The sequence below is a fragment of the Silene latifolia genome, chromosome Y (assembly GCF_048544455.1).
Source record: "Silene latifolia isolate original U9 population chromosome Y, ASM4854445v1, whole genome shotgun sequence".
NCBI classification, from domain to species: Eukaryota; Viridiplantae; Streptophyta; class Magnoliopsida; order Caryophyllales; family Caryophyllaceae; genus Silene; species Silene latifolia.
In genome coordinates this window covers 373391091-373405237 of record NC_133538.1, presented here as the reverse complement: position 1 = coordinate 373405237, position 14147 = coordinate 373391091, and the positions used below count along the sequence as shown (strand labels likewise).

General features: G+C 42.4%; 1 protein-coding gene across 1 annotated transcript; it reads left to right on the top strand.

Annotated features, from left to right (window-relative positions):
- Nucleotides 1-9963: 9963 nt before the first annotated feature.
- On the top strand, nucleotides 9964-13177 carry LOC141631855 (uncharacterized). The gene is made up of 5 exons (XM_074444475.1): nucleotides 9964-10320; nucleotides 10549-10929; nucleotides 11496-11886; nucleotides 12034-12533; nucleotides 12695-13177. The coding sequence occupies exons 1-5, from the start codon at nucleotides 9964-9966 to the stop codon at nucleotides 13175-13177; spliced, it is 2112 nt and encodes a 703-aa protein (XP_074300576.1).
- Nucleotides 13178-14147: the final 970 nt, after the last annotated feature.

Below are 14147 nucleotides of genomic sequence, written 5' to 3'. Positions count from 1 at the left end.
TTTGAATCTTTTAGAAAATCCATCTTTTTGTGAGATGAGTTTTCTAACCCTTTTTGTCTTAATCTTGTTTCTAGGTGAAAGCTTTAGTATCCCAGAGTAGTTTTGGGTCGTAATCTTGTTTACTGAAGAGCTAAAAGGAAACGGTGATGGGTTACTCGGTATTATATCAAATTATGTGATTTAATTGTTAAAGTTTAGTCTTTAGCTAGTAAAGTTACTACCTTTAATGTTATTGATGAACTTTGTTGGATTATTAATGTTAGATGATATTTTAATTGCATTTTTATGTTATTGAGATGGCTTATTGCAAATAATATCAATTGGGTAAAGTTGGTTTGTGAGGAATGAGGTGTTGTTTAGCTATTGTATGTATATTGTAATTTGCGACGATTTTCATTACATGTTATGGGTGTTTATTGTCGAGACATTGTGGTTATGACGTAATTGCAACGATCTTTGGTTATATGGATAATTTGGGGTTGTGAATGTACAATAAAATAGAATTGGGAATGGAGTTCATGTTGTTTGTGTCGTGGGAATATGTGGCTGCGGTTTCAGCCTGACCACCTATCGTAAAACGGCCATAACTCCCTCATTTCTTATCCGTTTTGGGCATATAACCTATCGTTAGAACCGTAAGAGGATAAGCTATCACCTCCAGTTGGTTTCATCTCATTCTCATGTCTAGAACTCAAGTTATGACCATTTGAAGTTGACCCTTGTTGAAGTCGAGTCCTAAATTTGTTGTTTTGTATAGGGGTTTAGGTTTCTTGTTGGTTATGCTTATTAACCTTGGTTCTAATGCTTTTGTATGGTGTGTTGACACTTTTTTATCATTGGAGCCCCTTGCCTATGTCTCATTCATTATTTATCGTTCATTTATATATTTCTCACATGAATCGTAAATGTGGAACTTATTATTTATTTACGGCATAACTATATGAAATGACATATTTTATTTATAATAATAACTTTAATTCATTCATTCTCATTTATTTATCGTATTTCAATTATGGGTGATTTAATCTACTTGAATAGTTGGATGAGCCGTATCCGTGTGAAATTGCCACTATACTATACTTTTGCTTGACTTATAATTATACCTCACTTGTGCTGTTCTGGCAAGTGCGGGTTTATCTCACTCTTTGCCCACCTCTTTTGTGATGTTCTGACGAATTTGGTATACCTAGCTTCCGTTATGTTGCTTGGGTCTTAGATGTGAAATGTTTATTGCATACTGAGAAGGTAATGATCTAGTGTGGTTCTTGGGTGTCTACTTATGGTGGTGTCATATTGTGTAGCATACTAGCTTGACTATCCTTACGCCCCACTTGTGCTGTGCTGGCAAGTACGGGTCTAACCTACTTGTACTGTTCTGGCAAGTATGGTTTATCTCTTTCCTTTTTCGCCCCACTTGTGCTGTTCTGGCAAGTGTGGGTTATCTCATTTTATTTCTGCCACTTTGGTGCTGTTCTGGCGATTAGGGTACTCTATTTTCGTTCTGTCATCGAGTCTTGGATGCGGGTTTTTCTGCCGCATGTCGAATCGGAAGTGTACAGTCCGAGAGTCTGGCCATATTTAGACTAGGACCATATTATTATCGTAGTCCTACAAGGGGAATCTGAGTTTTTGAGAGTAAAAGTTTTGCATAGTTATGAGTCTTACATATGCCATTTACCGTGAGAATGATACTTTTTGATTGTTTGGAGGGTAAGAGTCTTTTGGTCCTATTGAGCACTAGGGGTGAGATGCAGGCCACCTAGTATCGATATGATCGGCAGGATTGATGTTCACATTCGTATTTATGGTGAGATGCAAGCCATAAGTATGCCTGGACATTAGTAGCCACGTCCCGTCTTATATGTTAAAATGATTTCAGAGTAAATGGCTATTGGTTTTCATTCACATGTATTCATTGTTGGCCTTCTGTTTCCCATTGCGCATGATATCTATGATTTGGTTAGAGTGTGTTACCATGTATGATGCATTGGTCGGTTTGTCTCACACATATGTCTCATATGCAATTGTTCTTGTTTAACCTCACATGTATTGGATAATGTTCACATGTATTGAATATTGACTATGCCTCATATGCTATAATATGTTCTTGTTCATCTGTGTTTTGGTATAATATGGCTGGGAGAATCCTGAGTTACTCCCCACTGACTGTGGCATTCATTTTAATGAATGAACAGGTTGCAGGTTGGTGCGTATTTAGGGTTTACGACGAGTGAGCTAGCGAGCGTTGTACTTAAAACGATTGGCCCTACACGTAGTAGTTTCTAGTAATGTATAGTACCGTATTTGTGTGTTATTAATGTAACACCCCCGTACACCAGAACGCCTTACCAAGGACCATTCCAGTGTATGACGGTGTCACCATCTCGGTTTCCCGAGGAAGTAGATCAAATTAGACAATACAAGGGCAATATTACATTAATAAAATATCTGTCACAATACCATTTTATTCAAGTCTCTAGAATAAAGTTCAATTACAACACTTGTGATTCTACAACTCTAGACCAGTAGCGTGATGACTCGATTCCTCCAATCCCAGCAGCAGTAATCAACAATACCTGCTAAACCAACTGCTCACCATCCCCGAATGGATCACCGCAGATACCACAAAACAACACGGGGTCAGTACTGACTAAGCAAATATAAGATAAGACAATAAAGTAAATAGCTGATCATCCACTATCCCAAACTCACCACCTCTTACACACACCGACTACACACGAAGTGTGTAGCCCTGCCAGATTACCCATCGCAACAGGTAATCCTCGCCGCCAGTGGGTGACCGCAGCCCATCCCCACCTAGTCCAGCTCCTCAATGAGCGACTAACAGTCCATGTCCCTTAATGTGCACATCCCCTCTCGTGGCGGGTTCCACGGAGGGCGAACTAGGGTGTGAAGCCACTCCCGCAAGTGACTCCACCACAATCCCAACCACAGCATCGCAGCTGTCACATGACAACGCCATCATTACCACAACCACCATACCCCGATGATCAGCGGATAACCATGAATCACAATACAATCAAAATCTCAAATCAATCAACAGTAGACTGAGTAGGAAATCCTACCTCATCGCAAAGCATGAAAGACTTCCAACTACAGCCGCGCACGACTCCAATAAGCACCCTAACAATAATAACCACGTCCTATTACACGACTATACTCAAAGAATCAATCAAAAGGACACAAGGCAGCAACTTACCTAACCTTGCACATCGGTGACGACATAAATAACCACCACCCACGTCCTCCTTGCTCCGCGAATCCCGACATTCCCATGGTAGGGTTTTAAGCTAATCCCTTTTTGGTATAAGGCTATGGAGTGATAGAGTAGGGAGATGTTCTAGGGTTAGAGAAAGAGAAACTGTCGAGGAAATGAGAAAATAGAAATGAATCTCGCGAACTCGCATTTATAATAACGCGTCGACAGCAGCCATACTCGGTCGAGTATAGGAATACTCGGCCGAGTAGACTCCACTCGGTCGAGTATTGGTGATACTCGGCCGAGTGGCCTCCGCTAGGTCGAGTAACTAACCTATACGCCCCCTATTACCAGTCTGATCCCTCACCCAATCATCCCTAAGGTCTGTTTGGTCAATCAAGATCGATCAACAACGTTCCTACAATTCCTGAGTATTACAATCTTCCCCCCTTAAAAGAACTTCGTCCCCGAAGTTCAGCCCGTACGACACAAAGGTACCATGGCCTTAACCACCTACCCAAAGTACATAAATTCACACTATCCATCAATTATCCTCAGCCATCTTATTCAACAACAAGCCATCTTATTCAACAACAAACGCATATTACCGCTACCTTCCCAAACAATGCAACTCACAACTTACACCTATACATACGGAGATTAGTCAAAACAGCATTCAACTCTATACTTACACAAGTATGCAATTGAAACGCTTTACACGATGTAAGAAACCATACCCAAATGTAAACTACCACGTTCCGTACTTTTATATTAAATATACAAAATCAAAGCGATACACCCTTATAAGATACCTAAGTACACAATCACCACATTCCGAGCACGTATGCCAATTATCATCAACTGAACCGAATCTTCATGATACTTGACACCCATGCACCATATAATTTTCGTATTAATTACATACAACATAGGTGCGGCTTAAAGAAAACATGATTGTAATCCAGTAACTCCGAATGTGAATACCTAACATACATATAATTCCCAATATTTCATAAAATTAAATACTTGCTCATAAATAAAATACATATTTCACAAATAAAATACTTATCATAAAACATGAACATAAATTCCGAATGTTTTAACATACATGTAATTCCAAAATCATAGGTATAACTAAACACATATTTTACATAATTAAATACTTAATTCCGCGACATTACTCTTCCCCTCTTAAAGGAACTTCGTCCCCGAAGTTCACCAGTAATCATTTTCCCAAACCCAACGCTAAAACGTACCATATGACGGCGACATTACTTATAAACTCATGTAGCTCAGCTTGTCTTACGACCTTACACATTTGTGACTTATAAAGACCAATGATTTCAGCGGCCAACATGTACATTCTGGTAGCGTGACAATTAATATATATATATATATAGAATAAATAAGAAAGAACAGCTCTATGCGTAATCTCATTGGAGCAACTATCATTGTAACCAAACATATACATATGTATAAGACTCTTACAGTTACCACGTTGTATGAGTAAAGTGTTACTTTTCATATAATTTAATGTCTAGGGTATTCCACCCCTAAACAATTTAAGATCCTGGTAACCAACCTATGTTATACAATGAAACACTCATAAATTCATAGCTTATACTAACACTCACAATTCCATGATACAATTATGATCTATCTGTAGGACGTCATTTAGTATGACATAGTACAATAAGTATCTAACAAGCTTTGTCACACAATTATCACGTAGTTATGAAATTTTCATAACAAATTTCCAATGTCCCTCTGAAGTCGCAATAATCGGCCGAGTATGAAAGACTACTCGGTCGAGTTCGCTCTACTCGGTCGAGTATAGGAATACTCGGCCGAATGAGCTCTACTCGGTCGAGTAGTAACCTATACTCGGTCGAGTGATGCCCGACAGAGAGCGTTTTGTCGATATCACTTGGCTATCACTACAACCTGCAACAATTCTTCACAATGGTTTAATACATAACTAATTTCTACCTGAAATGACATGAAACACGTCTCCATACGTTAACCAAGTAACGGCCTTATGGCCAAATACAATCGTCCAACAGAAGATACCAAATACCGAAAGCAACATCTAAAGAAGAGGCAATAAATCCAACACAACAAAACAAGTCCATCACCACTAAATAAGTCTAACATCTAAGAAATCAACTAAATAAGTCTAACATCCAAGATCAGCAACGAGGACCCTCCTCCATGTCATCACCACCACCTGCGCCAGAACTACCTGCACCTGAACTCCCTGCACCTGGAAAACCTGCTGCTGCTGAGTAGTCCCCCCGGTGACTGACGGAGTTGGCTCCCCACGGTCTGCGAGGTAGCCAAACTCGTCTCCTCTCGGAGGTCTCCGAAACTCGGGTCCACCCATAATCGTGGAACACTCCCGTATCCACTCCCGGTCCTCTCCACCATACAGGCTGTGCCAAATCAGTCCCGATGCCCTGATTAAGGGTCATCTCGTGTAGGTTGCGGAGCACCAAAGTAGAAGAGATCCGCTCAGCTAGCTCATGAGGCTGCATCCTAGGGTCATGCACCGTAGGGTACGACGAGTACTGGTAGGGGTGATAAGGGTAAGAGTCGGGGCGAGTAAGAGGGCTCGGACACAACCGGGTCTACCCTAGGTCGCCTAACTCCACGACGCTCCCTAGGTGGGGGAGGTGCCACGCCTGTCCCTCATGTACGGTGACGGGCTCGGGTAAGTCCGGGAGGATCCGAGGGTCGATCGAGTAAGATCGGGGCTCGTGCCTAGGAATGCCACAAGGCTCCCACTCGGCCAAATGATCAACAACAGGGAGGTGAGTCGGGTCGGAAGCACCATCCACATAGTACCTCTCACCCTCCAAGCATACGACCCATCATCCATCTTCCTCAACCATCGGTTCTGACGCCAGTATTGGGCGTCCATGGTGGGCACAACCTCAACATACTCATTCCCCTCAGGAGGTGGGGCCTCAAAGTCGGTCGATCGGCCGAGCTAGGCGGGTCACTATGGCCCCGCAAGCAACAAATCGGGTCTCGATCGTGCCATGCGCTCCAGACTAGAGCACACTATACCAGGAGCACTGTAGTAAAACGGTTTCCGGCGGTGGAGGTTAAGGTAGGACACAAGGAGCATGACTTCGTGAGAGTTGAGTTTACTCACGTCCTCTCTCGAGTAAAGTAGACAGGTCAACATCCTTAGAAACATACGAAGGGAAACGTGCTGGATATCATTAATCAACATGGCACTGACGGTAGGGGCGGGTCTGCCAGTCAAATAAGAAAGGTACTGAGGTGCGCCACTGTTCTTGGCCACGTCACTAAGGTAGTCATCATCCTCGGCCTCTAAACCCAAATGGTCAGCGAACTCATCAAGGGTAAGCTCATGATCCTCATTCATGAGACGAAAAGAGACGGTCTTTCCCTTCCTATCATACACAAAAGAACTCAAAAACTCTAGGGTCAAGTGGGGGTAGGATTTCTTTCTCAGGTGGTACAACCCCTCCATGCCCAAAATCTTGAAAATGTGGACTATGTCTTCCTTAATCCCCAAGGTCTCAAGGATACTAGGGTTGACACAACGGGTGGGGCGAAAAGGACGACGCATAAGAGCCACGAAAGCCTTACGATGATCGAAGTTAGCAAAAATTACCGATGGATGTGCCTCCACCGGCGGTACAACCGGTCCACTGCTACCTTGCCCAGCCTCGAGTTGGACATTCGCGCGAGGTCTCTTGTTGGGTAAACCTCTAGTTTTCACCATACTGCAAGAAAATTATCTTTAACAAAGGATTGACATTGGAAACTCTTAGCGCAAAAGACGGACTGTTTCACTTGTATACCGATTTAAGAACAATATTTTTAAAACAACTATCAGAAAATCACCAACTATTTACTATTCATATGGTTCCAATTTCAAATCACTTCAAACTAGAGAATACTCATCTATAACAATGCGAAATTCGTTTTTGATAACCCTACATCATAAGATAATCAACCAAAAATGTACACAAAGCCTATATGAAGTCGAATTCGAAAAATTAATAAGTTTAAGACTGAATTTCAATTGTTTTTAACAAGAAATCGAAGTATAGCATGCTAATACACAATGTCTTTGAAAACAATAAAGGAATTTGAGTTTAAATCTTACCTTAAACTGAGTTAGGGCAACTAAGGACAAGTGTGACACCAAGATTTTACCCAAAAGCTTGAGAAAGAAAGAGTATGGAGTTTTAGAGAGAAGGAAAGATGAAGATGGGAGGCGGAAATAAGAAAGAAAGGCACGAAATTAGGGTTTTTGTATAACCCGCAATTGGCCTGCTACAGCAACACTCGGTCGAGTGTTGGGAATACTCGGCCGAGTGTTCACTACTCGGTCGAGTATTTAGGATACTCGGCCGAGTGTGCATTACTCGGTCGAGTACCATTCTTACTCGGTCGAGTTTTAAAGACCAGAATCGATTATTATTCTGACTAAAATGGGTACTCGGTTATGTAACTTGATACTCGGCCGAGTTTGGTCTACTCGGTCGAGTACTCGCATCTACTCGATCTGATTTTTGAAATAGAGAAGGAGTCGTAACTTTTCACTGTTCCTGCAAAATCAAATAACATCGTTCGGAGTTCCGGGATTCCGGCTCGTCACTATTAACGCTGATTTGTACCACATTAACACACGTCACATACATCCATCATCGAAACAATCCCTCACTATGACAAGAAACTATTTTACTGTACCCATATAGCATATGTCACAGTCTAATTACGGTACCTACCAGGTTTAGCTCTATATCACATCATTTCTACTTCTGCTAATCACCAGACGTACACATTATTCACATTTGTAACACAATAATTTCACACCTAACACATTCATCATAAAACAAATTGATTAATTGGTCACTGATCACACCTTGCAACAATTCCATATTCACTTCCACTTTTCCACACATCTATCTACACATACCACTCTAGTAATAGATACACACACAATAGATGCACACAACACACAACACTTAGCAATCCACGACTCACACTATCTACCCTTTTTCCCGTGTCTGGCTTAAGTCCGATGGGGCCATGATTTTGAAATGAGGGCGCCTACTCACTCAAAATCTAGCATCGGCTGGGGCTCCCAACGTACATACACCAGGTTCATTTTAGTTGACACCCTATGTTCATTAATTTCGTTAGTTCAGGTTCCAAAATCGTCGGCTTTGATACCACTTTGTAACACCCCCGTACACCAGAACGCCTTACCAAGGACCATTCCAGTGTATGACGGTGTCACCATCTCGGTTTCCCGAGGAAGTAGATCAAATTAGACAATACAAGGGCAATATTACATTAATAAAATATCTGTCACAATACCATTTTATTCAAGTCTCTAGAATAAAGTTCAATTACAACACTTGTGATTCTACAACTCTAGACCAAGAGCGTGATGACTCGATTCCTCCAATCCCAAAGCGATAATCAACAATACCTGCTAAACCAACCGCTCACCATCCCGAATGGATCACCGCAGATACCACAAAACAACACGGGTCGATCTTGACTAATCAAATATAAGATAAGACAATAAAGTAAATAGCTGATCATCCACTATCCCAAACTCACCACCTCTTACACACACCGACTACACACGAAGTGTGTAGCCCTGCCAGATTACCCATCGCAACAGGTAATCCTCGCCGCCAGTGGGTGACCGCAGCCCATCCCCACCTAGTCCAGCTCCTCAATGAGCGACTAACAGTCCCTGTCCCTTAATGTGCACATCCCCTCTCGTGGCGGGTTCCACGGAGGGCGAACTAGGGTGTGAAGCCACTCCCGCAAGTGACTCCACCACAATCCCAACCACAGCATCGCAGCTGTCACATGACAACGCCATCATTACCACAACCACCATACCCCGATGATCAGCGGATAACCATGAATCACAATACAATCAAAATCTCAAATCAATCAACAGTAGACTGAGTAGGAAATCCTACCTCATCGCAAAGCATGAAAGACTTCCAACTACAGCCGCGCACGACTCCAATAAGCACCCTAACAATAATAACCACGTCCTATTACACGACTATACTCAAAGAATCAATCAAAAGGACACAAGGCAGCAACTTACCTAACCTTGCACATCGGTGACGACATAAATAACCACCACCCACGTCCTCCTTGCTCCGCGAATCCCGACATTCCCATGGTAGGGTTTTAAGCTAATCCCTTTTTGGTATAAGGCTATGGAGTGATAGAGTAGGGAGATGTTCTAGGGTTAGAGAAAGAGAAACTGTCGAGGAAATGAGAAAATAGAAATGAATCTCGCGAACTCGCATTTATAATAACGCGTCGACAGCAGCCATACTCGGTCGAGTATAGGAATACTCGGCCGAGTAGACTCCACTCGGTCGAGTATTGGTGATACTCGGCCGAGTGGCCTCCGCTAGGTCGAGTAACTAACCTATACGCCCCCTATTACCAGTCTGATCCCTCACCCAATCATCCCTAAGGTCTGTTTGGTCAATCAAGATCGATCAACAACGTTCCTACAATTCCTGAGTATTACAATTAAGGGATCGGAATCCCTTCAATTCATTTAATAAAGTTAATTTGTATAAAAGCCTTTTATTAACTTTTCATTTCTTTATGTTTTTTTGAACCCGCGCTTTAAACTTAAAAAGTTAAAAATTTCATAAGTTCCGCTGCATTTTACTAGTTTTATGTTACGTTTATTGTGGGGGTTCACAATTATGGCATGTGCAGTCCGGCGTGATTCTGGTTCGTCATCGACTTCTGATTGGAGAGCTCTCCGCGAGCAGGAAAGACAGGCAAGACGGAAATTATCATGCTCACATTGCAATGCTACGGGACATGAGGAACAATCTTGTTTTATTAAATCCCAGAAGTTCCCGGAATGGTGGGGTGATTGTCCTCGGACTCTTGATGAAATTTGTGCTCGCTCTCAAACCCGTGTCTCAGGCCGTTCCCCTGCCCGTGCAAATATGGTGTTCTCCGCACCCAGTTCATCCTCCTCCCATGGTCCTCTAAATGGTATGCCTCCCGATTTGATTATAGACACAAGGGCATCAAACCATGTCACGGGTTATGTATGATGGCTGACCGAGTCAATCTCGATTTCATCGCGTGCTTTGAGCCTGTCCAATGGGCTCTCGGTTGTTGCTAATACGGCTGGAACGGTTCACTTGACTGATTCATTGATTATTCACAATGTTTTATTTGTTCCTAGCCTAACTTGTAATTTGTTCTCCGTGTCTTATTTGAGCGTTGTCACTCGTTATGTTCTTCAATTTACTAATGACTCTTGTTACATTCAGGACCCTTCTACGATGACGACGATTGGAGTCGGTGAGTTGTGGGACGGGCTCTACTATTTGCGAGCGGTGGTAGGACTGGTGGTGCATCGGATGAGCACGACAGACATTTTTAATTTGTGGCATAAACGGCTTGGGCATCCACCAAATAAGATTGTCAAATTACTTCCTCCTATTAGCCATTTAAATGCTGATTTAGAGCATGCTTGTGATATTTGCCATTTTGCGAAACAAAGTCGGAACAGTTTTCATTTGAATAATAGTAAGGCTTCTGCAATTTTCGATTTAATTCATTGCGACTTGTGGGGACCTTATCGTACTTTATCGTCTTGTGGTGCAAAATATTTTCTTACCTTAGCCGATGATTCTTCTCGGGCCGTCTGGGTTTATTGTTGATGGATAAAACTGAAGTTACGGAAATATTTACGAGTTTTTTAGCCGTGGTCGAAAATCAATTTTCTAGACGGGTTAAAATTGTTCAATCGGACAATGGTACGGAATTTGAGTATATGGCAGAGTATTTCTTTAAGACTGGCATTCTTTTTCAAAAATCTTGTGTCAGAACTCCACAACAAAATGGCCGTGTTGAACGCAAACATCGTCACATTTTAAATGTGGCACGTGCTCTTATGTTTCAAGGTAACCTTCCGACATTTTTTTGGGGCGAGTGTGTTTTGACGGCTGCCTATTTAATTAATAAAACTCCCTCTACTTTACTCCAAAATAAAACACCTTATGAATTGCTCTTTGGATCCGTTCCTTCCTATGATAATTTACGGGTTTTTGGGTGACTTTGTTTTGTGCACAATCAACATACTCGAGGGGATAAGTTTGCCAAAAGGAGTCGCAAGTGTGTTTTTCTTGGTTACCCTTATAACAAGAAGGGATGGAGAGTGTATGATATTGAAACGGGTAATTTTTATGTGTCTCGAGATGTTCAATTTTTTTAGAATAGCTTCCCGTATTCTGATAACACTGGGAGTAGCTCTCGGGTTCAGGAATCTTCATCCGATGAGTCTCTTTTATTCACTGTCGAGGAGCAAGTTTTATTCAATACCGAGGACCCTGCTGCCAGCTCTAACACGGGGCCAGAAGAGTGTATAGGGGATGGTACAGGGGCCACCTCGGTGGCAGCTGATGGTGCTGATAGAGGCTCCATTGATGGTGAGGGCGTGGGATGTGCCAATAATGATCAGACGGGTTCATCCACTCCCCCTGCTACTGAATTGGGTCGTGGAAAACGGACCAAACGATTACCTCCACATTTGAATGACTATATTCTCGAGACGAACACCGCCGCCACTAACGCCCAACCCGACTCACCAGGCTCCACATCCTCAGGTACTCCCTATACTATTACTAATTACATTAATTGTAACAAATTTTCTCCTCGCCATAGACATTTTCCTGCAGTTATTACCACGGGTGTTGAACCTCCTAATTTCTGAGTTGCAATTAATGATCCCAATTGGTGTCGGGCTATGCCAGATGAGATAACGGCATTGGAAAATAATGGGACTTGGGAGCTTACTGGTCTTCCACATGGCAAGAAAGCTCTCGGTTGTCGTTGGGTTTACAAAATCAAATATAAATCCGATGGTAGTGTTGAGAGGTTTAAAGCTCGGTTGGTTATTTTCGGAAATCATCAAGTTGAAGGCATTGATTATGGTGAGACTTTTCCGCCCGTAGTTAAGATGGTAACCGTTCGGACCTTGCTCACAGTTTCCGCTATTAAAAATTGGGGGCTTCATCAAATGGACGTGCATAATGCTTTCTTGCACGGTGATTTGTCCGAAGAAGTTTATATGAAACTGCCCCCGGGTTTCAGTCAAGGTAAAGAAGGTAAGGTATGTCGTCTACGAAAGTCTTTATATGGGCTTCGTCAGGCGCCGCGTTGTTGGTTTGCAAAATCAGGAGCGGCCTTACGTGACTATGGCTTTATTCAGTCTCATTCCGATTACTCTCTTTTCAGCTATTCCAAGAATGAGGTATGTCTCCATGTTTTAATTTACGTCGATGACCTTGTTACTGCTGGGAATAATTCGGAGGCCATAAAATTATTTAAAGCCTATCTTGGGACTCGATTTCATATGAACGATTTGGGCGTCTTGAAGTATTTTTGGGTATAGAGGTTGCTCGTAATTCTAAGGGGATTTACTTGTGTCAACGTAAATATGCGCTTGACATAATATCCGAGTCTGGGCTTTTGGGTGCTAAACCCGCCATTACTCCTATTGAACAACATCATCAGCTTGGGCTTGCGTCGGGTGCTTTACTTGATGATGCCGAGAGATATAGACGTCTTGTGGGACGTTTAGTCTATCTCGAAGTTACTCGTCCGGATCTTTCTTATGCCGTTCATATATTATCTCAATTTTTACACCAACCAAGAAAGGAGCATATGGATGCGGCTCTTCGAGTGGTCCGTTACCTAAAGGGTAGACCAGGTCAAGGAATTTTGTTACGATCCGATAGCTCCCTTGCTATTTTGGGATGGTGTGATTCGGATTATGCGGGTTGCCCTTTGACGAGGCGATCGGTTTCGGGCTGGATTGTGTTTGTAGGTGACTCTCCCGTTTCGTGGAAGACAAAGAAACAACAGACGGTGTCCCTTTCTTATGCCGAGGCCTAATATCGGTCCATGACTGCTGTCTTATGCGAATTGAAATGGTTGGTGGGTTTGTTTGATGGGCTTGGTATTCCGTCCCTTGCATGTTTATAGTGACAGTAAGTCAACTCTTCATCTAGCTCAAAATCCCTTCTTTCACGAACGGACGAAGCATATCGAGGTGGATTGCCATTTTATGCGTGATGCTATTTCTGATGGTTTGATAAAGTCGTCTCATGTGCCTACCCAATCCCAGCTCGCTGATATTTTTACGAAGGCTTTAGCATCGTCTCAATTTGATTTAATACTTCGCAAATTGGGCATTCTTGATCTACATGCTCCGGTTTGAGGGGGGATGTTAGGCCGAGTAGGCCTTCTGTATTCCGTATTCCGTATTCCATTCATTGTATTTACCAATTCATCATATTCCGTGGATGGTATTTACCAATTCATTTTTTTTTTTTGACAGCGGTAAAGAAAGTGTTTTACATCCTAGTGGTACAGCCCACTAGGCCATACCTATAACTACAACATAAAACCCCAAAATACTACTAATAACATAAACTAATACAACAAGGTAATTGCATCGGCTATCTATAACGTGTTGATAGCGTACGACGGGTGTCTGAACATGAACTTCAAACTTAACATACACAACAATCTTTAATGGACGAGTAGCGCTGGCCATAGGAAAACACCCATCTTTGCTAATCTTGATTGATGAAGCTTTGGAGAAAAACCTGCAACAAGGCCCAAAAAAGAGTCTCGGAGATTCATCTCCTTAGCTATTATAATCTTCCTCTGGGAACCAACGAACCCCCATAAATCTATCCTTACTCGTCTTAGTCAACACAGCTTCAGAGAAATACCTACGACAAGACTCAATAAAGCGTCTTGGAGATTCATCTCCTTCACTATGATACACGTTATCTTGAAACCCACAAGCCCCTTGACCCAACGTGAGAGAACGAAGTGCACTTACGCCACAGGGACG